This window comes from Ovis canadensis, chromosome X (assembly GCF_042477335.2).
Source record: "Ovis canadensis isolate MfBH-ARS-UI-01 breed Bighorn chromosome X, ARS-UI_OviCan_v2, whole genome shotgun sequence".
In the NCBI taxonomy this organism is placed as follows: Eukaryota; Metazoa; Chordata; class Mammalia; order Artiodactyla; family Bovidae; genus Ovis; species Ovis canadensis.
In genome coordinates this window covers 65177177-65202130 of record NC_091727.1, presented here as the reverse complement: position 1 = coordinate 65202130, position 24954 = coordinate 65177177, and the positions used below count along the sequence as shown (strand labels likewise).

At 51.7% G+C, this 24954-nt stretch overlaps 1 protein-coding gene across 3 annotated transcripts; it reads right to left on the bottom strand.

The window, feature by feature from the left end:
- Positions 1-623: 623 nt before the first annotated feature.
- NLGN3 (neuroligin 3) lies at positions 624-23785 on the bottom strand. 3 transcript variants are annotated; one of them, XM_070291772.1, is made up of 7 exons: positions 23657-23780; positions 20534-21190; positions 15887-15946; positions 14085-14234; positions 7655-7840; positions 3197-3986; positions 624-2559 (listed from the first exon to the last, which is right to left on the bottom strand). In XM_070291772.1, exons 2-7 carry the CDS (start codon positions 20988-20990, stop codon positions 1716-1718), a joined length of 2487 nt encoding a protein of 828 aa, XP_070147873.1. In that variant the 5' UTR covers positions 20991-21190; positions 23657-23780; the 3' UTR covers positions 624-1715. The 3 variants fall into 3 exon arrangements, with proteins under 3 accessions (XP_070147873.1, XP_070147872.1, XP_070147874.1); XM_070291771.1 differs by lacking the exon at positions 23657-23780 and adding an exon at positions 19852-19911; XM_070291773.1 differs by lacking the exon at positions 15887-15946 and having other exon boundaries at positions 23657-23785.
- Positions 23786-24954: the final 1169 nt, after the last annotated feature.

Below are 24954 nucleotides of genomic sequence, written 5' to 3'. Positions count from 1 at the left end.
GCTAACTCTGTGGAGCCCACTGCATCTGTCCCCCAGGGTTGACAGGGAGCCACTGATCACAGTCCTGGAGAGAAATGCTGCCAGGGCCCCAGTGACTTCTCCAATTCTAATTCACAGAACAGGAAACCAGTATCCCTGGGGAGGAGAGGGCCCCTGCTCTGTCAGTCACCCAAGGCCAGGGAGTCCACATATCTGATGCTGCACTGGATTCAGACATGAAAAAGAATTTTCAGCATATTAGAGGGCGGACCTCGTCCCAGCTCCCAGTCGTCCAGGACGAGGGCAGGGTGGTGGCAATGGTGGCAGAGCCAGCAGCGGGCTGCAGCGGCGGTGGCCGCAGAAGCCATGGCGCAGTGGAGAAGGAAGTGTTATTTTTGCAGTTTCATTAGGAGGCCCGAGGAGAATTCAGCCGCAGGAACCCAGAGCGTTGGGGGGTGAGGGTGGGGGTGGGGACAGCAACCTGATTAAGATTTGAGAGGCCTTCGTGCAGGGGGTCAGCAGCCAGCCGCCCAGACTTGTATCAGCTTAAAGGCACAGGATGTTGAGGGAGACTGTGAGTCCTCACCCGCAGAGGTGCCCTGCCAGGAGGTCTGTCGGGGCAAGGCCTGTGCAAGGGAGGCAGGTTGGGAGTGCTAACTGGATTTTTTATTTTTATATCAAGACACTGTGTTTAAAATTTTTACAAAGGACAAACTCCATGGGTTTCCGTTAGTGTTTTAAGAACTTTTCTTTAAAAAAAAAAAAAGCCAACAACAACAAAAAAACACCGTCTTTTTGAAAGAGAAATGACATACACGAAAGAGACTCTAAAGAAAATGGGGCGAATTTCTGATAGCATTACCCCAAGGGCAGAGGTAGGACCCAGCTTACACCCAGGGCCCCCAATAATGACATGGCCTCCACAAAACCTCATTCACCAAATCTGGGGTCCCCTGGTCTAGGGAGGCCAATGCTCCTGGGGAACGCAGGTCACCTGTGGTCTCCACAGCCCTCCACAGAGATAGAGGTGGCTGGTGAGTTGTCCCCTATGGCCTTCCAACCCCATCCAGTGACAACCCCTTCCTCCTTCTCCCCCATGGTCTTGCCCGAATCTGTTTCTTTCTTGGGGCTCACGTTTCTCAGTCATTGTGTGAGCAATGGGAGTTCCAAAGCCAGAGAGACCTGGGCCTGGAGCCCTCCCTTCCGGAGCCTCTTTGCACTCATGGGTTGGAGAAGCATTTGTTCCAATTTTTTTTTTTTTAAAAAATCAACAAAAACGAGACCCAGAAAAAAGACCAAGTCTAAGGGAGAAAGAGCTACTCTGCTCTTTAAAGCTCCCAAGTCTGGAGTTGGTGGGTGGTGCAGTTCCAAGAGATGCGGAAGGCGAGCACCAAGGGGTATCCAGCTGGTGCTTCAGGCTCCCTGGGAGTGTCTGTGGTCAGGTCTGGGAGCCGGCTTCAGCTGCTGTTCCATGGGTCCTCAGTTTCCCAAGGACTCATGTGTGTCTCCATTTGAAGGGCTTGTTCAGGTTTACTTCCTTATTTGTGTTGTTGCACATGTGGGTGCATGTCCATATCTGTCTATGTTTGTGCACGTGGGTCTGCTGTTGGGTGTGGGTGCGTGCGTATACATAGATGTCTGCATGTGTCTGTGTGTGTGTGTGCATGTGTGCATGTGTTTTTGTGGATCTGGGAGGGGTAGAATCAGGATATAGGCTGTGCTCTGGGCTAGAGCTACTATACCCGGGTGGTGGAGTGTGAGTGGGGCAGCCCAGTACTGTTGAACCCTGCGGCAAAGGTGTTATAGGGGTGCAATGTCTGCAGCCCCACCAGGGAGTTGGGGATCATAGTGATGGTGTTGGGGGTCATGAGTGGAATGTCATCAGGGGAGCGCCGCAGGGTCAGCGTGTAGTCAGGCAGCGTGGTGAGGCGCAGGGTGTCATGGGGGGGACCCGCCTCACACTCGTGGTGTGTGGGACCCAGCTGCAGCGCTGCCAGCTCCTCCTCGGGAGCAGCTCCCAGTTCAGGAGCCCCGGCTCCCCTCTGAGGGCTGGGCTGCCGCAGGGGCTCCTGACGTCGCTTGTCCTTCCGATAGTAGAGAGCAGCGAAGGCCAGGACATTAAGGAACAAGAGGGAGGCCCCCACAGCGATGGTGACGCTTAATTCAGTGGAGTAGTCACGCGGGTTCTCCACCAGGAGTGGCCCTGCATCCTGGTCCCCGTTCCAGGACCCCTGGGCATTCTCGTTGCTGTAGGCGGGGGAGATGGCTGGTCGCTTGGTGCTCCAGGTCTTGCCATTGGGCCTGCGGGTGATGTGGGAGCTGTGGGTGGTATCCGGGGGCGGCACTTTGGTGGTTGTGGACGTGTAGTGGAACATGTCGTGCAGGTTGTATAGGTGGGGCACCAAGTGTTTCCAAAAGGCCACCTTAGTGGCCCGGTAATGATCGCGGACCCTTGGCTTCAGCCCGATGTGAAGGTACAGCTGGTCTCGGGGATTGTATTTGGACCAGGCCACTTCCTCAAAGCGGTTGGCCTTGGTGTGAATGAACTTGGTGTCCTGGGGGACCGGCTTGTTGGGATCCCTGAAATACCACATGGAAATCTGGGGTCACCACTCTATGTAATGAGGAAAAGGCCCAGATTCTTCCTTTAACACTCAGCCCTAAACCCCTTCCCCAGTCCAGAATGTTCTACCATTTCCATCTTTTTTGGGGTCCCTCACCCTGTCCATACCCCTCATCTTCCCCAGACCTTGAACTCCTATTGCCCATGACATCATGGAAACCATCACATCCTCCCCTGCACCCATCCTCTGAGATCAAGCTATAGGATGCTTCTTCTCACAAGTTACAGAGCATCCATTCATCTTTTCAGCTGCCCAGTTTTTCCAAGAGCCCTTTAAAGGCTTTCTGAATGTACTTTATTCCCACTTCACCTGGCTTCTTACCATCTAAACTCGAATCCCATAGTTATGCCAGTAATTCTCATTCCTGCTTGATCCTATTGCTGACCAAATTCTGAACCTCCACAAAAATTTTTAAGGGAAGGAAATGGCATGAAAGACTAGATAAGAGGATGTACAGAAAGGGATGAAGGGGTTATCAATCAAGATTTGGTGACTGTTTTAGGAAGGGAGATGATGGAAGAGGTTTAGGTAGAGGAGCAGAGGGGAGGGCACGCTAGGGTCCCAAAGTAGAAGAACCCCCACCTTCTCCTTACCCAGTCTTGGCAAAGTTGGTCCAGTAGGTCATGACAACAGCACTGAGCATGACATCATTCTTGGAGAAGTTGCAGGGGAAGAGGTCAGTGGGGCCTACCATAGGGACACCAAAAACATAGGGTACTTCATCCCCATGAGCTGCGTCTGACCAAGCAGGCTTCATGAGGCTCTGGCAGTGATGGTAGAAGGCGTAGAAGTAGGTAGGCGAGCCATAGCGGGCATGCAGATCAGCCGTCACCACTGAGGGCTCCACCCACTGGTGGTCAGTGAAGAGTGCCACCAATGTCTTACGGCGGGTCTCAGGATTGTCACGGTCTGCCCAGTCTGTGTACATGAACTTGATGGTCTCCCGCAGGGTATCCTTACCCTCAGGATAGCCATACAGATTGTCCACAAAGTTGGAGACTGAATAGTCAAAGTCAGTGCCAGAGACACCATCTTCAGGGTCCACCACCCCTTCCACAAACTTGAGCCCCTCACCCTGGTTGACACCTAGCATGATGTCATAGTTGAGGAACTCGCCCTGTTCCATGAGAATCTCTGGGTCATCAGGAATGACATCACCATCAATCACTGGGCCAAAAGCCACATGGTAGCGGGCTGGCTGGATGTCTTGCTCTACCAGCTCCTTGGCACTCTTTTGGCGAAGACAGTCCACCATGTCAACTGTGTCTAGCACATTACAGCCCACCTTGTCTGCCAGCAGGCTGGTGTACTTCACCGGTTGGTAGTTCACAGCCCAGCTGGACAGAGCAGAACCGCTTTGGATGATGGCCCTCTGGAAAAGCCCTTAGAAAATAGACAGCACCAAGTCAGATCATCGTGACAGATCAAACACCTCTTCATTCCTTTTTTACTGAGGTCGCCCTCTGGGTTGAATGGGCTGTGAAGAAGGAATAACCCTTTTGCTGGAACGATGGGTTAGGACCAGAGGAGGGGTTGTTGGGCTCCTTTCCTGACTGGTCCCCTGCCTGTTTCTTGTCTCCTCATTCTAGGATGGTGGTTGGTAACTTTGGGGTTAAGGAAATGCTAGGAAGAATTAACCCCTTGGGTCCCAGACATCAGTTTCCTTAGGCTCCCTCTCTTTATCTCTCCTTTTCTTCCCCTCTTGCTTCCTGCCCAGCTGGGCCCAGTTCTGTGCCAGCACACCACCAGGGAGCTGGCGCTTCCACCACAAAGGGGTCTTTTTCATGAGGGATGAGAAATGCAGGCAGGAGAGAGTTTCACGTTCTCGGAGTTTGGGGAAGGATTCCTGAGGGCAAAGGCCCTGTGGTCTGAAGGTCTCCAGGGCATGTGCCCTCCCAAACTGTAGTCTCCACAGGGTCTTTCCTTTTCCTGAAGCTACTGATGCCTCAGGTCCAGATTTTCCCCTTGCTAAGAAGGAGCCAGTCCCCCAAACTCAAAATGTAGATGATTCTTCCCCTCTATGGAAAAAAGGTATCATTCTTTCTCTGACCTCAACATTCCCAAGTAAGGGAAACTCTGGCCCACAGGTGCACGTTCTATTCCTCAAAGAGGAAGAGTTTATGGGACTTCTCTGGTGCTCCAGTGGTTAAGACTCTGTGCTCCCAATGTAGGGGCCACAGGTTTGAGCCCAGTTCAGGGAACTAATATCCTGTATACCATATGACATAGCCATAAAAAAGAGAGAGAGAAAGAAGAGTTGAAGAGAGTCTGCATGGGTAAAAAAGAGAGGGAGAGAAATATAGATGACTACATAAGAAAGCCTCATTTTTTGAAAGATTATTCTCCATTACTCAATTACAGAAAGACAGAGAGAATAAATCTTTAAAGCAGCCAGGTTGCCAGGGACACAGGCCCACTATGAGACAGAGAATTAGCACCACACCAAGAAAGGCTTTCTCCTCCCAGGGAAATAGTCCCCAATCAGAGGAGGCACTGTTCCTCTTTCCAGACAGAGGCACCTTCACCACTCGTCACTTCACTCTCCTTGATGGAAAAAAGGAATTCCTATTCCCATACCATCACTTAGGAACACATTTTAAGTTGCCTACTTCCCACCTTAGTCTTCCCTCATGGAGTCTCTGGAGGGACAGAGGCAGAATTTCTAGGTCAGAAAAGGTGATTTTTCTCCCTGAGAGAGACAGGCCTTCTTCAAAGAGAGAATGCAAGTCTTCCTGTGAGAATATCACTAACTCATAAGGTGGATTTCAGTGAAAAACTGTGTTCTCTCTCATGGTTTTCCTTACTTTAGAGAAGGACACTTATTTTGAGAAGCTCATCTTTGCCTCTCAGACGTAGAAAGGGTTCTTACAGTCCAGGTGGCGCTAGTGGTAAAGAACCCACCTGCCAATTCAGAAGATGTAAGAGACACATCTGTGGAAAATTCTTCAAGAGATGGGAATACCAGACCACCTGACCTGCCTCTTGAGAAACCTGCAGGTCAGGAAGCAACAGTTAGAACTGGACATGGAACAACAGACTGGTTCCAAATAGGAAAAGGAGTACATCAAGGCTGTATATTGTCACCCTGCTTATTTAACTTATATGCAGAGTACATCATGAGAAACGCTGGGCTGGAAGAAGCACAAGCTGGAATCAAGACTGCCGGGAGAAATATCAATAACCTCAGATATGCAGATGACACCACCCTTAAAGTGAAGAGGAACTCAAAAGCCTCTCGATGAAAGTGAAAGAGGAGAGTGAAAAAGTTGGCTTAAAGCTCAACATTCAGAAAACGAAGATCATGGCATCTGGTCCCATCACTTCATGGGAAAGAGATGGGGAAACAGTGGAAACAGTGGCAGACTTTATTTTTGGGGGCTCCAAAATCACTGCAGATGGTGACTGCAGCCATGAAATTAAAGGACGCTTACTCCTTGGAAGAAAAGTTATGACCAACCTAGATAGAAAAGCAGAGACATTACTTTGCCAACAAAGGTCCGTCTAGCCAAGGCTATGGTTTTTCCTGGGGTCATATATGGATGTGAGAGTTGGACTGTGAAGAAAGCTGAGCGCTGAAGAATTGATGCTTTTGAACTGTGGTGTTGGAGAAGACTCTTGAGAGTCCCTTGGACTGCAAGGAGATCCAACCAGTCCATTCTGAAGGAGATCAGCCCTGAGATTTCTTTGGAAGGAATGATGCTAAAGCTGAAACTCCAGTACTTTGGCCACCTCATGCGAAGAGCTGACTCATTGGAAAAGACTGTGATGCTGGGAGGGATTGGGGGCAGGAGGAGAAGGGGATGACAGACGATGAGATGGCTGGATGGCATCACTGACTCAATGGACGCGAGTCTGGGTGAACTCCGGGAGATGGTGATGGACAGGGAGGCCTGGCGTGCTGCGATTCATGGGGTCGCAAAGAGTCGGATACGACCGAGCGACTGAACTGAACTGAACTGAAGAGACACAGGTTCTATCCCCGAGTCAGGAAGATCCCCTGGAAAAGGGCATGGCAACTCACTCTAATATTCTTGCATGGAGAATCCCATGGACAGAGGAGCCTGGTGGGCTACAGTCCATAGGTTCGCAAAGAGTTGGACATGACTGAAGCAACTTAGCATGTACTCATAGTCCACAGATGAAGAGAACATTTCCTGCTGAACACAAAAAAGGGTCTATTTGGCCCCCTTGGAAGCGTCACTGCAGAGGCTTCCCATCAGGCTAAAACTTAAAGTCTCCCTTAGCTGGGGTCATACAGCTTGGGGGTGGGAGAGGCTTGGTCTGGAGTGTGATAAGAACTTACCATCCCTCAGACAAAGCTCATCCACAGGTTTTTAATGTTGGCTTTGGTCCCGTCTCCCCTGTCAAGGGCAGTTCCTGTCTTACACAGACTTGCTCTTCAGAGATGAAGGCCGAGAATGAGTGTTTCTTACACCTAAAAACTAATTTCCACTCTAGAGCTCTACCCGAAGTCACGTGTCCTTCCCACACAGAAAGATTTCCCCTGCCCAAAAAGAGCCAGTGTCCCTTCAGAGAGAGAGAGAGAGAGACATCCTACTCCCACACTCCTCAATAAGACTCCCACATCACAAGGAGAACCTTCCTTTCTCAAGATATAAATAGGATTCTCTCCTTTCCTCTTTCATACTGGGAGATATACATCTTCCCCTGGAGAAACATTTCCTTTCCACTTCTCCCCAAAGAAGGCTTCCCTGGTAGCTCAGCTGGTAGAGAATCTGCCTGCATTGTGGGAAACCTGGGTTTGATCCCTTGGTTGGGAAGATCCCCTGGAGAAGGGAATGGCTACCCACTCCAATGTTCTGGCCTGGAGAATTCCATGGACTGTATAGTCCATGGGGTCGCAAAGAATCAGACATGACTTTCACTTTCACTTTCTCCCCAAAGGGACACTGAGCTGGTAGGCGAGGGTTGCTGATTCCCCTGGGTGCTCTTGGGACATGAAGCTGGGCACCCTGGAGCCTGGAGGGCCTGGGGTCAGGGTCGGCAGCCAGCACTTGGCTAGTTCTTGTGCTGTTCCAAGAGCTACTCACCCTCAGAATGATGCGACAGTGTGAGGAGGCTGACACAGGATGCGCCAATGCCTGAGCCAAAGACGGTGATACGGCGGGGATCACCACCGAAGAAGGCGATATTCTCGCTCACCCAGCGGAGGGCCTGGATTTGGTCAAGGAGCCCATAGTTGCCCTTGGCAGCCTGATCACCAGTGCTCAGGAAACCTGAATTCAATAAAGGGCACAAGGACAGTGAAGGTGGAGGGATGGAGCATTTGGATGACAATGCCTGTCAGGGGCATAAGGATGGAGGATGAGCATGCAGTGTAGCTCTTTTCACCCAGTTAGCTTTAACCATTGCTCTTTTCTGCAAGGTCCAGCACCATCACTCTGGGAAATATCAGTTCCCTACTTCCTACTCATTCCCCAGTTTGAAAGGCAGGGTCTCCAGACTGTCTGAAAGGGATGCCTCCAGTTGGGAGACTTAAACTGCAGGAACTGTAAATGGCCAGTATCCAGCATCCTCTGCCTTGATGTGCTAACTGATACACTACTCTAGCACCTGTCAAGATAGAGTAGAAAGAGCAGGGACCTTGGCTCTACCATTTACTGGCCATGTAGTTTTAGGCAACTTATTGAAAATCCCTGGGCTCTAGTTTCCTCTCCTGTAAAATGGGGACAAAATACTTCAAAGGGTTGTATCAAGGATAAAATGAGCATAGGCATATCAGACGTGCTCAGCACACTATACATCTATAGCTACTTCTCTTTTCCCTTTATTCTGTCTCTGGAGGAAGTTAAGATTCGAAGAGACTATAATCCCTAAGCCCTCCTGGCACCCCCTGTCCAAGCTTGTCCATTTCCACTTCCTCCAGGGCCTCAGATGCCCCCTTCTCCTCATTCTCAGGGCAGGTCCTCATTTTCCCATCCTCCAAGACCTAATGAATCAGAAACTCTGGGGGTGGGGCCCAGCAATCTCTATGTTTAACAAGCTCTCCAGGTAATTCTGATGCCTGCTAAAGTTGGAAAACCACTGGGTTAGACCATCTTTTTCGTCTGGTGGAAAAATGGGGAAGTCAGTGCAGCTCATTACCACAGAAACAGGTCTTCCCGCCCACCCACTGGGATTTGCTGCTGAGGAGACATGTCACCATGGAGACTACCTTCCCACCCACCTGCTGGGATTTGCTGCTATGGAGACTTGTTGCCATGGCGACTACCTTCCCACCCACCTGCTGGCTATCCCACAGAGATGTCCTATATTCCCCCCACCCCACCCTGCTTCCATTTTAGTCTGATCTTGCTGCTTCATTTCATCCTCTTCCCTGATATTTAGGTTCCTTGGAAGGCTATCATCTCCTGCCCTAGGCTTTTGGAAAGGTTCTTTCCAGGTGGATAGCTGTGGTGCTCTTACACACTGAAAACCTATACCTGGGTCAGTATTTTTTAACTCCACAGTTAAAAGCTCATCCACAGCCCCTGGGATCAACTTTGTGGGAGGCCATATTTGAGGAGGCTCCCTCAGTTCACAGAGAGTTCTCCAATGGGCCTGGTAGACCATCGGCAGAAGCTGAATTCAAACAGACTCAAGCAGGCACAAGACCTCATCACTGTCTTTCTTGAGCCCTTCTGAATCTAGCTACTGTGAAAGAGCTCATTTTACCCTCTTCAAGTATGTTATTAATTTACCTTTGGTGCAATTAAGTATGTAAAGTACTTAGTTATTCCTCTCAGGATCTAGTCACAAGCCCTCTTTAGCCCCAGGTTCCCAATGAGGAAATGAGAAGGAATTAGAGAAAGCCTGAATGAGGATGAATGGAGGAGCTCTTGTGCCTCTAGACAAGGGAACCAGCTTCTTGTCTGGCCCATTCACAAGCTGAAGTTGTTCCTGCAAGTCTTGAAAAGTATGCTGACCAAGATCCAACCTGGCTGTCCAAGCCTTGAGACCCTCCGGCAAAAATCATTGTGTTTGTCTTAGCCTGCCTGTCCTCCCTCCCTCCTCTCTCCTTCCCCCATTTTCTTTCTACCTTGTCTCTTATTTAGGCAATAGTAGACTTGGCTTTGGTCTTTGCCAAGGTATCATTCAGTGAAATGTGTCAAATACACCTGTCCTAATCAGCAGGGAGAGCCTGCATTTGGATGTAGTAAAGTAGATTTCTCCAAAATGAACCAATTTCCTGGGTTGGGAACAAAGGCCTGAAAGGGCTGAGTGGAGGATTTGAGCATCACTCTCTTCTCCCTCAGGTCCCATGAACCTCAGGATAAGAGGCACTGAAGCTTGTGGATGACGTCATGTCAACCATCCTACTGCAAGCATCCCGCTTGAAGTGCTCTATCCAACAGGCTCAGGCAGATGATACAGTGAATGCCACTGACCACAAACACACACAAAACCTGGCAGTTTGGAAGAGCAGTCATTTGCTGCTGGTTCCCCAGTAACTCAGTCATCCAGTGAAAAACCATGTGAGAATGAGGGCTGAGACACCAAACTCCATAAACTGCTAGAGCAAATCTGAGCCAGTCTCCCTGGGCCCGAGTTTATACTGCAGTACATGGTAAGCTGCTTGTCAACAGAAGACAGGGGAATCTGGTATACTGTATCAAAACCAGATAGTATGTCACCCAAGGCTTGACATTTACCAGGTTTTCAGTTTGCCTGAAGGCACCTGAGCAAGGATGTAGGATTCAGTTCTGAAACCTGAAAGAAAACTCAGCAAGCCCCCACTTCTTCAGCCCCAAGGATATCCACATCCTATATCCTGCTGAGGTCCCTTTCTTTTGTTGGTCTCAAGCCCAGTGGGGGCTTTTCAAATTATAAATACCGCTCTGCCTTGGATGGGATCCATGGACTCGCCTGTGACATCATCTAATAAAATATGTGCATCACCTAAGATGTCTAAAGAAGCACCTTGGAGGGAACCGTCTGTTTGGGCTCAGCGCTCAGAGAAGCTGATGGAAAGGAGAGTGAATGAATGCATATAAATGAGGTCTAAAACTGGTCACATGTTTTGGGAAACAAAACAACAAAGCCTCAGCTATACAGCAAAATCCCCAAGAAACAGGGACAAACCCATGTTCTATATCTGGCGCCAAGAGACAAAAACATCTTGTATGTGTCCAGAGTCTGATCAGTGGCCTATTGATTACATTTGTGTTCCAGAGCAGACACTGAAGGGCACACAGGAGGTGGTGGGAAACTTCTGGCCAAATCTTACTTAATGGCTCCTTCTGAGGTTTGGGTAGTATTATTTTGATCATTAACTATTTAAGTCCAAAGAATACACATGTTTATTCTTTAAAAATAAACATTTAAAAAAATGTGTTGTTTTTTTTAACCCCAAGATGTGCTGTTCTGGTTATGCCAACGAGAGGAGGTTGTAAGGTGGTGGTCGGGGTCTTAACCTGAATTTCGTGGATGAGTTTCAGTAGTATCCATGAAATAATTTCTATAAGTTTGTGTGTATGTGTGTGTGTGTGTGTGTGTGTGTGTATGTATGCACACAAGCATTTTCTGGGATAAGAGGCCATCATTTCTATCACAATTTCAAAGGGGTCCAAGACTCCCCAAAAGGTTAAAAACTTCTGATACACAAGCTTAAGGGTCAGAGCAACTGAAGGGTTGTTAAGTAATCATCAAACCAGGATATCACAGGGAGCTTGAAGCCTACAGCTCCCAAGTGACACTTCAAATTCTGAGTCTCTCCTCTGCCTCCTTTCTCTGTGTCACTCTCATCCTTTTTTCTCTTTACCATCCTTTCCTTCCCTTTCTTACTTTTCTACCCTAATTTCCCCAATTCTCCACTCTTTCTTTGCCTTCATTCCAGCTGGTCAGATAATTCGGAACTGAAGCATATTCTTAGTATTCTCTGTGTTTTCCATTGGTCCTTAGAGAATGGCGCTTTGTGTTGATCATTTTTAAAAGCAGCTGAGTTGAACATTTTCTATCACTCTCATTTAGAAAATAAAGTAACAGAATTACTTCTGGCCTTCAACAACCATGCATGTGTGCCTGCATATCTGTGTGTGATTATGTTTGTATATTCATTACTCTTCAGGCACTGGGCAGCCCAAGTGTGTGGGTTTACAGCCACCTGCATGGTACCATTTTTACTGTCAGAGACTCCAAACCTCTTTCTCAATGGGACAGAACAGCTTACGAGAGCCTTGCCATGATGTCTGGGGCAACTCCGAGAGCCACAGGAGCAGTGGCAGAACTATGAAACCCGAAGCCCACTAGACTGTGGAGAGACCAGGGAGATGCCCCACATACGTCACATCTAGTATCTGGATCTGCGGAATGGGACGCAGGCTCCACTTTTTTCAGGGAATATCATTTCTCCAGCCTGAACCCCCAAAAGATGTCTTGCTATCCCATACAGTATTAAGGGAAAGTCAACAGGAGGTAGCCTTTCTGTGTATGGAACTGCACCCACAAGTGAAATGCAGCTCTGGGGCCTCTGAGGTTCGAACAGGCAAAGCCACATATTCACAAGTATATGAAAATAAGGTCCCATCAGCCAACCAGCCCTGAAGAAGCCAGGCCTACTTGTTGGTTCAGCACCCAGGCCTGCAGACCTGACAAAGAGCCCTGACCCCCACTGGGACTCTGAGGACACCAGCCCTCTAGGCAGGAAGTTGGCTTCTTTGTGCCACTCCAAGGGTATGGGGCTACATGCGTCCTCAGAGGCCTGTGTGCTTGGTTGCCCTCTCTGAGGCACTTGTTTACCTCAAGACTTTGGCCACAGTTAGGCATTAACAGTTATCAAGGAAGGCACAGGGCAGAGGGGCAGCCTAAATCTCCAAAATAAGCATGTGGGCGACAAAGTATGTGGGGGAAGGGGATAAGGGTGTATATGAGGAGGTATTTGAGAACTAAGTGTGTATGTGTGGGAGCACAGTGGTGTAAGGGATAGGAGTATATGGAGATATATGTGTGGAGAGAGTAGAAGAAAGGTGTAGTGTATGTATGTGGGGTATGTAAGTGTGGGGTGTGCATGAGTGTGTATGCATGTATGGATATGGATGACCAGGTGTGGGTATATGGATGTATGTATATTTGTGGGGTAGGAATATGTATACCTGTATGTATTGGACATATATATGCTAGATGTGTATAGGAAGAGTATACGTGCTTATGTGTGGGTATGTGCATGGGGGTCTGTGGGTTTGTGTATAAGGGGGGACGTATAAGAGGGAACATATATTACATATAGAGCATGGAATGTGTATGTACACGTGGAAGCAGGGGTATGAGGGATATATGTAGTATTTGTGTACTTTGGGGTGGGGAGGTGTGGACTTGCAGGTATGGCTCCTATATGTGTAGGGAGGGGAACATTGGTTCATGCTTATGTAGGGAAGCTGAGGGATATACGCGTGTGTGTGGATGTTAGAGGAGAGTGGATACAGAAGTGGGCTATGTAGGGGGACATAGATCTGTGTATGTGTAGAAGATTCCCCCACCACTCCATACACACTCCACACATATAGTCTCCCCAACACACGTATCTAGATACCCCACACCTTTCTACACTCCTTACCCATACCCCACATCTACAAAGATTTCTCTCACCTCCCATGTGTACACACACACAAACACACACACACACACAGAGGTTCCCTCCACATCCCTGTATCTACATCTGTGCCCATATACGTATGTGCGGTGTTTGGGTGTGGGTATGGACCCAGGGTGTGGGTCTTTGTGTAGAGTGCATTATGGGGGTAGAGGGAAGCATGAGGTGGGCATGTGTGGTGTATATGGGCATAGATGTAGATACAGTGATGTGGAGGGAACCTCTGTGTGTACGTATGCATGGAAGGTGAGAAAAATCTGTGTAGATGTGGGGTATGGATATGGAGTATAGAGAGGTATGCAGGTATCTGGATATGTGCGCTGGGGAAAATATATGTGTGGAGTGTGTATGGGGTGGTGGGAGAATGTGCATATATGTGAGGGGGTCTGTAGATGTAGGGATGTGTGTGTGTATGTTTGTGGAGGTGAGAAATAGCTGGACACATGTGGATGGATGCGGGCCATGTGGACATGTGGACATGTGAGGGTGTATGGGTGTGCAGATGTGTGACTGACTAAAAGGAATATCTGTGTATGTGTAGGGTGTTTAGGGATGTGAGGGTGGGAGAGTCGGGATAAGGACAGGACACCAGAAAATAAATTGATTTTACAAAACTCAGCCATGCAAAAATCTGGAAGCAGAGACCTAGCTTGAGGCCTAAGAAAAGGTGTGAAGTTTGAACTGAATTTTGAATGGCATCTCAACATTCCAGGAAAGGACCTAGGGATGTGCGAAAGCTCTGACCAGTTGGGTAAAACCATGGGATAACAACCTTGTGACCACCATCATTAGCACCAGCTAGAGAACCCAGGGGCTTGTTCTCAACTCCTCAGCCTTCTATCCTTCCTTTGAAAGCTCAGGCTTCCTTCTAGGCATCCAACAGGGAACCATACCTAGCACTCCAACCCGATAGTTGAGGGTGATGACGATGACGTTGCCATAACTGGCCAGGACACTGCCGTCAATCATGTTGCCTGTCCCTTCCATGTAAGAGCCTCCATGGATGTAGACCATGACAGGCTTAGCGCCACTGTCCCGGATGTCTGCAAGGAGAAGGGTTGAGACACAGGCTGGGTAGGCTGCCCTTCCTCCCCCACCCCCGCCAGCCCTGGGGTGGGGTGCGGGCAGCAAAGCTATCCCAGGTTCCAGGACACCACTGCCATCTCTGAGGGCAGGACTCAGGGGGCTGTTCAGCCCAGAGCTTGGGCCATCGGCCAGAGAAAGTCAGATTCTGGTGATGTTTTTAAAGACTGGTTTCAAGTGCCTCCCAGCTGAAGGCAGCCAGGCGTGCCTGATACAGTGAGTTCTACAGAGGCGGTGGCTGAGCCCTGGGGGACAGAGGGCAGGAGGAAGAGAAAGGGCTGGTCCCTTAGCTGGATCAGTGAGTTCCTGCCCTGGGCACCCAGGAGTCCTGGGACCTGACATGGCTTTAGAGAGCAGGGGCTGGGGAGCCCTGAAACCCCCAAGGCTAGACCAGTTACATGGAAATACGGCCATTGGCAGCAGCTGGCCCCCCAGTGCAGACAGAGACAAGAGGTGTGGGGATAAGGGGCAGCACAGGAAGAGAACAAGGGAAAATGTGGGGACAGGGGAGAGAATGGCAGAGATGGGGTTGGGGGGACCTTACTGACATGGTTTCTCAACCATGTGCTCATTTACCCCATTCTCCCTGGACATCAGGCAGACTTAGCTGCAAACACTGGGGATGGGGAAGAGGTGGGGCAGAACTAAGAATGAGAGAGCCCACCCCGAGTCAGCTCTGAGGTGAAGATGGAGCCTCCACAGAGGCCACTCAGCAAGGGATTTTTAAGCGGTTGCTCCCAAGCCGTGACTGTCCCACTGGGGACAGGGCTGATCGCCTAGACCTGCAGCACACCTCCCACCCCCGGCCTGGGAGCTGGGCTGCACCCCACTGCCCCAGAACACCCTACCAGCCACCAGTGGGCCCCATTGAGCTGTGTGGCCCCCAGGGGTGGGGGCCAGGGCATGGAGGTAGAAGGGAATGCTCTCTGCTGCCGCAAACACAACCTGTTTTCCTGAGGAGGAAGGAAGACTGGTTCAACCGTCACCCAAGGATCTTATGCCATCCACTGCCTGGTCTGTGGCGTATTGGCCTCAGCCTGGTCTTTCAGCCTGGTTCTTGTGGCCATCCTGAACCTAATACAGCCCCTGACCCCAGGCCATCTTTTTCTTTTTGGGCGAAGGCCAAGGAGGTCCTAGGTGGCGCTGTTCCCCAGCCCCTGCGGTCATCACTGCCTCACTCCTCACTTCCCCCTCCCAGGAGCCAACCTCCCCACAAAAACACAGGGGCTCCTGCCATTCAAGTTCCTCTGCGCCTCTCCTCACCTCCCCACCCCGCCCCCACCCTCCTCAGTCCTGCTTTCTCTCCACTCTCCCTGCTGCTCAGTCGGGGCAGGTGCCCAGGAACCACAGAAGATGGGGAAGGAAGCTGTCTCCGGGCAGTGGGGGACCCCGTGGCTCTGCTCGTGGTCCCCTGCTCCCGCCAGCCGTGTCCATCACCCTGGAACTCCCAGTGGCTGACCAGGCCAAAGATGGATGAACAGCCCAACGGCCTTGTACAGGAACAGAAACACACCAACGGACAGACAGACAGACAGACGGGGCTTCTCCCCATTGAGAGGGGGAGGGGCTCTGTGCCATGCACCAGCCGCCACGCCCTGCAGCCCCCAAATACCTTCATCTTCATCCCCGTCATTATCCGCTAAGTCCTCGCCCTGTTTCTTAGCGCCGGATCCTGGGGACCAGACACGGGGAGACACAACAGCACAGAACAGAGAACAAAACAGAGAGAGAATTCAAAAACAGCATGACTGCAGCGTGGCCCAGCAAGCCAGCTCTGGGCCTGGGCCCAGGACAGGCAGGAGGGATGGCAAGAACTGAGGGAATGGGTGGGCTGAGGCCCAGACCTTCATCAGGATGATGGTGTTGCAGGCCCCTGCTGTGCTGGCCTCACTGCACCTCCCTACCTGCCTCTCTGTCCCCAACAGCCTGTCTCAGCCAACCACCTTCTCAGTTAAGAAGGAGGCAGCAGGAGGTGGGCCAGGGCATGGAGCTGGAGACCATCTCAGGGGAGGGCCTTCGCCCAGGTGGAAGGGGCTGCACATGCGTACACAGGCCAGCTGAGCTGGAGTGTGGGGGCAGGCACCAAGGGTGAGAGGCGGCATCACCACCGTGTGGCTACAGGTGTGAGCTGTCAGGGCAGAGCCAGGGACCCTAGCCCTAAGCTATTTGGGCCCAGTGGGCAGGCTCAAGCTGGGTCTCAACTGATCCTGATTCCCACTGGAGAAAATGGGAGATGAAGCTTTCCCTCTGCTTTTCCTTGCTGGGACCTGCTCTGAGTAATGGCAAATGGGGTTCCTGCCCACAGGAACCAGGCCTGAGAGCAGCAAGCATTGCTCGGAGATCAAAAGAGAGCCAGACAGGGAGGGAAGAGAAGGAAGGGGAAAAGGAGAAAAGGACATGAGAGAGAGAGAGGAAGAGAGAGAGAGAAACAGAGATAGGAATGATGGTAGCAGCTCCTACCATGTACCGAATGGTTACCATGTGCCAGACACTCTACTTCTGCCATATTGTTTGATCCTTACACCCCAGTGAGGGAGGGACTATCTTTATTCCTGTTTCACTGATGGGGAAGCTGAGAATCAGAGAAGCAAAGTGACTTGCTTAAGATCACACAGCTAGGAAGTGCTAGAGGTGAGATCCAAACCCAGGTCTGCTTGATTCCAAAGCCAATGGTCTTTCCACGGCACCATGCCACCTTTCTGGGATGGGGAAAGGGAAGGGAAAAAATAAGTCAGGAAAAGAGGTGGAGCATGGGGAAGGGGGAAGGGAGGGAATAAGAGAAAAGAAGAAACTAGAGGAGAGAAGTTTAGGACCTGGCTGAGCTGGCACCAACTCTCCTTCCCATTCTAAGGAGACAAGAAGTCCATCTTGAAAATGGCTTTGAGAAAGAAGACCCACCGCCCAGGTGCTGATCAGTGTGTGGAAACAGAGGTCATTCAATGGTACCCCAGGGCTTATCCTCTTGTCTAAGATATCAGATACTCTTGGCCTGGAGGCAGCAAATAGCTTTCTTTCTCAGCTGGTCTGGGTTTCCTCACAGCTATTAATCAAAACTGGAGCCGCCCTCAAATTATAAAATAACTTTACAACTAGGGCAAGAGCCCAGCCTGAGGGGCAGAAACTGCCTCTGGCTTTCTGAACCTCCCGTGGTGCCTACCGTCTTAACACCTGACGACAGCACTGCCCTCAGAAACCCTGTGGGGCCTGGGGCATCATCACCCACGCAGCAGAAACCCCCACCCGTCCTCAAACAGCAAGGAATCACTCATCCTTAAACACGAATTCCCTCCAATTTGATGGAGGTGGAGGTGGGGGGACAGGGCACACCTTCCCCAGGAATTTCTTCACTTACTCTGGACCCTGACTTAAAAGATGCATCCCTTTTGTCCCCTTGTGGGAATGTCCCTGCCTTGCTGCACTGTCCCAGCCTCCTTTGCACAGATGCTTTGCTCCCTCTGCATAGTACTCACTGAGCAACTCCTCGCTGCCATGCCTGTCCCCGCCCCTCCAGGGACTAGCTAGACCACCACCCCCAAGTCCGGTACTGTGCTGCTGCAGGTGCCCAGTCAGCCCTGCCTGTTCTGAACACACCACCCCCATAACCATCTCTGGGGACGGGTCTCCCCCAAGAGGCAGGCTTTTAAAATCTGTTCCAAATGGCCAACAGGCTCTGTATAGGGAACTAATTTGAGCAGCTAAATGACCAGATGCCCTCTCCCACACTGTCTGGAACCCACTTCCCAGCTTGGCCTGTGGGGCTTCACTAAACCAGCTGAGTTTCAACACTAGCCTATGAGCTTCTTCAGAGTAGCGATCGAGTCTTTAGTTATTTCTAAATCTTTCCTCTACCTCATATCCCTCCACATCCCAACAGCACCTAGCACATGGCCTTGCCCATAGTCAACAATCACGATTGGTAAATGTTTGAACTTGACTGGCGCTTCCAGGTCTGGACTCTCAGGACTGTACTGGACTGCCCTAGGCTCTTACTGGTGCTCTGGGGGGGATCAACTGCTCCTAGGAAATGGTTAATGTCATCGCCTCCCTCTCCATCCCCACACCCAAGTAAGCAAGTAACTACTAGAAGCAGGTTTAACAGACCCTCTTCATGAATTTTTTTACAGGTTAAAGGAATGTTAAGACTGGAATAGTCCTCTACCACCTTCAGATGCAGAAAAAGAGGTTCTCAAAGGAAAAGACTTGTCTAAGGTTTCACTATGAGCTAGCAGCTGATATGGGACCCAGGCTTGTGTCTCCCAGACCCATACTCTTTACGCAGCACCTCCACCTCCTTTCTTCATTCATGCAAAAGCGTTTTTACTGATTGCCTTCTGAGCTCTTTACTGAAGCCCTGAGCTGGGTGTGAGGAGGTGGTGGAAAGCTTATCTCCGGGGCAGGGGACCTCCCTCAGAGCTTCAGTGTGCATCAAAAGCGCTACATATACATTTCCGGGCTCTTCTCCCAAGAGATTCTTACACGGTAGGGAATATCCAGTCCCTGATGACCCCGCCTGGGGGAATCCTGCCCTATGATTTCAAAAGAAAACAAACTCCAAGCTTGCCAAAGGGTTGTAGGGACCAGGCTGTGATTTTCCACCTGTTCCTTAGTCTGTTACTGCTTCCAATTTGATTCACCCCATCTGTATTTCACCATTTGTTTCAGAGGGGAGGTGGGAATGACCAGATGGGAGTTGCCTTGCCTGCTACAGTGGAAAGAACACTTCCCTGAGGGTCAAGAGACCCAGGTTTTGGTTCAGGCTCTGCCACAGACCAGGGAAGGGGCCTTGAGCAGCAGCAAGTCACTCCCCTGGGCCTGTTTCCACATCTGTAGAATTGGGAAACCAATTCGTGCTTTATAAGCTTCCAGAGAAGGGGGGGGGGTGGATTTTCTGAGGTAAGTATGCAAATACTTTGCAGAAAACATAAAGTGGTGTTGGAACAAGAAGAGTTATTATACAGGTGGTGAGGGGACAAATTCCTCCTGGCAAGAGTGCCAATTTGAAATTTGAGATCTTGTGCCTCCTTTCGAGTCCACAGTTCCCAGAGACCTCCCAAGGTCTGCCACCAGGCCAGCCGGGGGCACTCAGCTATGCCCTGGCCGGAGGCAGTAGACAGGGTGGCAGGGTTACTACACCTGGGTACAGTTTGGTCTAAGCTCCAGGGCTGGAGAGTTGAATCTCAACTTTCAACCTGGGAAAGAGCACGGAAGGATGAGCTGGCAACTCCCTCACCCGGAAAATGGCAGAGCCTCTGGCTCCATTTTGGTGGCTTAGAGTTTCTCCTGAGGTGACCTGGAGGAAAGCACTGGCTCTGTCTTTGGCACACACTTTAGGGTGGAATTGGGGGCCAGGAAGATTGAAAGAAACGGGGTTTTGCTGCTTCTGCTCTGAACCTGCCTTCGGCCACCAGAGCCTCCCTGAGGGGAGCCGGGGCCCTTGGATGAGGTGGAATTTATGCCTGCTCACCGCCCCCTGAGCCTGGGCTACTTGAAGGAAGGCTGGGTCCTCAGGGGCAAGGGCAGGTGGGCAGGCAGCCCTCCCTCTCTCTCTCTCTCCCTCCCCGCCGGCTGGCTACCTACCTCCTTTCCTACAAATTTTCTTGTTGGGCTTTCGGGCGCATTCCTTGGAAATCCGCTTTACTGTAAAATGAATAAAAAACTAAAAAATAACAGGAGGCCTCTGCCCGGGGGCATGCACCCCCCACCCCCCAGGCCCCAATAGCTGCTCTGCAGGCGGCACATGGCAGAGAGCCTGTCCCACCATCTCCTTGTTTCTGTCACTTACCTTAGTGTGACCCCCGCGGGAGGAGGCATCAGCTAGTGAAAGAGGAGGCACCTAAGCACTGCCCACCAGGTTGCCCCCTTCCCCCCACACACACGCAGCTCCCTTGGCCACACACACACAGGTGGAATGGCAACAGGGGGGCCCGGTGGAGCCAGCATCCTCCCGCGGGGAAGCTGCCAGCAGTGACCCATACTCCCCCGGGGAACCCCCATCCAGCATCTGGCCCTAGACCTGTCAAAGCTCTCAGGCCTGGCCAGGCCCATCCTGTGGTAACAGTGTCACTCACACATGGGAGCTCAGACAATGCTGGGAGAGGAAAGAACAGGGAGGAGGAAGAGGGAGGCCAAGCCAAGTGATGGTTAAAAGCCTTTTCACAGACAGACAGATGCATGCTTCAGGGCACACGACCACATGCCAGCCACAAACACAGTGGGGCGGGTGGGAAGCAGGGAGGGCACAGCGCCTGGCCGCACTCACCATCCTCCGTGGGCACATAGACGTTCAGGTAGAGGCAGTCCTCGTTAGGCTCCTGGATGTAAGTAGCGACGATATCCAAGTTGGCGGTGAACCAGACAGGAAGCATGACTTCGGGCACAGCTGTGTGGATGTTCTGGGGGCACACTGGGGGAAACTGTGTGGCGTTCCGGATGCCCGACCAGGATGGGGGCGGCTCAGGGGGCAGGAAACGTTTCTCGCCGATCGGGGGAGCTGCGTAGGGCACCCCAAGGTACTGGTCCACAGGCCCCAGGATCTCACTGGGCAATGGTACCCGGGCACCCCTTAGCTTCCCAAAGTGAGTGTTGACTGTGGGTGCTGGGGCCTGGGTACTGGCCCTCAGCACCAAGCTCAGGAACCACAGGGTGAGGCACAGGCTCCGGCCAACTGTGGGCTTGGGGCTCAGGGACAGCGAGGGTGGGCCAAGCCACAGCCACATGTTCCGGGCCGGGGGACTGGCAGGAGAGGCAGACTCCAGGGTCACAGCATCAGCCCAACAGGCAGCCCCTTCATGGCCACACTGACTTGAACCTCAAAACTGAACTCTCGAGGGACACCTACAGGTGCCCGGCAACGTACAGAGCAGGTCGTCCGAGCACCACAGCTTCAGAAAGGGGACTCCCTCAGGGCCAGACAGGCCTGTGGAAAGAGGGAAGTATGCGTCATCCAAGATGGTTGGGAGGACTGTGGAGTGGGTCTTTGGGGCCCTACTGTGCTCAGGCTGTTCTCCTATAGTTAAGAAAGGTTTCTTCACACCCAGGATTCCATGGACCCTCAGACTGCCATTCAGGGCCATTCGCTGCACCCAGGGAAGTGGTTGGAAAAGCCAAGGGGATGGAGAGATGGACAGTTGTTGCCACTGTAAGTTGCCAGTCCCCAACTTCAACTTCTCAGCCAATGGAGTTCATCGGGGTCAACTGGAGCCAGAGTAGCATGTGGGGGAACAGGAAGTGGAGCTCAAGTTCCTGGGTACTCTTCCTGGATACTGAGCTCCTAGCCTCCAAGACCCATAACCCCCATAGGGTCCTCCACGTCAGGAGAGGGTAGGATTGTGCACCTCACTCCAGGACTAAGGCAGGATAAGGGAATATGCATCACATAAGCAAAGGGGCCTCTAGAGAGACCCCCCTCTCTCTCTGGCAGGGCAGGGGGCAGGACAGACATTCACAACAGTCCCCAGGCCCTCCTGTACGTTTTTCCACAGCCCTCACTGCTTCCAAATACTTAAGCATCAGTCCTTTCTGGCAATTATCTCTAATTCACACGGGGTGCCAGAGACTGAGGCAGAAAGCAGTCTGCCTAGCACCCTAGGCATTGTTGATGCTCAGCCAGTGTAAAATAAACAACGGAGGGCGGGGGACACACACTCAGAGACTCACAGAAATAAACTCACAAAGACTCAAGAGGGAGTGAGGGAGAGAAAGCCGGAATCACAGACACTGTGATATTCACTCAGAATATATTCACATATATTTCAAACCCACAGAGACTCCCTCATATAGTCCCACCTTCTGAGACAGAGAGCTTCCCAGAGCCAGAGACTCACAGAGATACATTCAGAGACTCACTGAAACCTAATCACACATACCACATAGGTAAATATCCAGGGACACAGGCAGCATAACGGTGACACACAGGTGGAGACAGAAGCAGAAACAGCAACACACTCGAGGCACACAGGCCTTCCGACAGGACAGCTGTACAGTCAACACATATACATAGGCACACAGAGACACTCCCGCATGGACACACACACACACACAATTGAGTTTCCCCCTATTTCTCCCGCCTTCCAAGATTGTAGGCCTGCTCCTTTAAGAACTGGCTGGAGGGGTGGGGGAGGGAGAATGGGAACGCCCGGCCACCGCCACCAAGAGAGGGGAATGAGAGCGTGTGTGTGTATGTGTGAGAGAGAGAGAAAGAAAGAAAGAGGGAGAAAGGAAGAGAGAGAGGAGAGGGAGGGAAAGAGAAAAGGAGGAGGGAGGGCGGGCAAAGAGACTAAAGGGGGGGCTCAGAGGAAATGGGGAGAAAAGTATGGGTGGTTAGATCCCAGACACTGCCCAGAATGCACCCGGGTGGAGGGAGGAGGGGAAGGGGTAGGAGTAGGGAGGTGGGGCAGGAGGGAGTGGGTGTGCGTGTGTGTATGGGGGGGGGGGGCTAGTCCGCAGCTGAGTTCACACAATCCCCCCATTCACCGTCTCCATGGCAACTCCGGGGTACAGAACGCTCATTCACACGGCTTCCCCGCCAGCAACCCCCCCACACACACCATTAACCCCCTCGGTGCTGCCCCTCCTCGCAAATTCCATTAACCCTTTTGAGATGCCTCCCTCTCCAGTAACCCTTGAGCACCAAATGCTGTTCTCCTGTGAGTCAATTTCCTGCAGCCCTTCCCCATGAACACCTAGACAAATCAACCGACCCCCAAACGCCCTCTGTACCCTAGGACCCACTGTGAGTCCCCAAGGCCAAGATCTCCAGACTGGTCCAACTTGCAATTTGGGAGAAGACAACGGGAGGCGGCAAAGCCGGGGATTCAGAAAGCATCTGGGGGGTACTCTGGGCTGGAGCAGTATTGGGCGGGGGGCATTGTGCAGGAATGGACTGGTGTCGAGAACTGCAGTATTGGGGGCTTTGCGGGTTCTGAATGGTATTGGGGGATGGAGCTGCATTGGAATGGGGAAGGATAGGATAAAGGCCTCCGTTGGGGGGGGGCTGCAGAGAGTGGGGGAGGGAGTCTGGCTGTGAGATGCTATGATGGAAGAAGGATGGGGCTGCACTGCGGGGGAGGGGGGACTGGCAATGTGCAAAACAGAAACGGGGCAGGGGGCCCTCAGGAGGGTATTTTGATGAGCATGCGGGCAGGGCAGTGGAAATAGAGGGACCATGGGCGGGAGGATGATAAGGATGCGGGATTCAGGGAGGAAGGAGGTGGAGGGGAAATGCGGGGGAGGCTTGGGGGGGGTCAGAGGTGCCGATGGAGAACATGGGGTTGAGGATGGGGTGCATTGGCTGGGAAGTGGAGCACCCCAGGATTGGGAAAGGATAGGATCGGGGCAAGGTATGGGCAGCTAGAGGATGAGAGACCGGGGCAGGCGGCCTCACCTGTTCCCCGGGCTGTTGCGAGCGACTGAACCGGGCCACGGACCACCCATATCGCTTCCAGGCCAAGGGCTCCGCACCCGAATCCCCGAGATCTGCTCTCCGGCAGCCTGGCTGCTGTGCCCGCGCACCGAGGGGGCGCGCTGCGCGTACCCGGACAAGGGGGGGCGCGGTCCCTGCCATTAACTCCTTTTGCGCCAGAGATGGCTCAAGTCCTGGGGCATGGCCCAATTCCTCCCAGGCTCAAACACACTCTCCCCATCCTCTCTCTCACACACCCCTCAAATCACAGATAGATGATCTTCCAGGGTAGCTAGTTCAAACTTTACCTTCAAAGCTTGAGACCTCAAAACAAAGGGAGAAACTGAGGCACTGCCTGCAGGAGTCCTCAGTCACACTCCATGAAGACCAGCCTCCAGCCCACTTGGTATCCCTCACCTCTCCTCAGCACCAGCACCACTCAAGCACCAACAATAGGTGTGTAGTGTGGGGTGCACTTTGCCCTCATCCTGTCACTCTCAAAAAGGTCAGTGTTGTTCCTTACTGTTGGGGCATGTCAGACTCCAGCTGTCAGCATGCCAGTTGTCCAACCATGTCAGTCTCTCCCAATCCAGACCCGGTTGTCTCAGTGTCTTGTGTTCTGTGTGTAGGGCACCTGTCCAGTTTCATTAGCCCCCCATCTGAAGCCCCTGTGAGTGTCCCTTATCCCAGCCAAGCCTCTACCCGTATAGTTCCTCAGAACATTTCTGTCAGGATAACACAGGGCAGAAGAAAGCTTCAGTCAGTTATGTTCAACTTCATCCTGTTGGACAGTTCCACTCCTTGTGCACACTACTCTTAAATTTAGTAAGTCCCATCTGAGCAAGGGCTTCATGGACCTCAGAGGGACTTTTTTTTTTTTTGTAACTTGGGTATTGATTGGTGCTCCTGGTTTTACCAGCACACCTGACATTTCCCAGTACTAGAGTGCAACTATGGCCTGGATGGTATCCTGAAGTTGTCCAATCATCAGGTACCACCCACCTATGAGGTTGGGACTGGCCTCTTCCAGCCCCACCAGAGGGCTCCATGATAGTAAACCAGTTGCCTCTCATGGATAGTCTTAGATCTTGAGCCCCCAACCTGAAGGCAAGGGCACTGAAAATGGCCCTGCCACAGTTCCAAATGTGACTCTGGAGCAACATCTTTGAGTTTTCTCTACTATAAGATGGGAGTGAGGAGGTCACTCTGGGTAACTGTGAAGATGGGTCATGTGAAAACAAGCAGTTCCAGTAACAGAACAGAGAGAGAAAAGGGTGCTT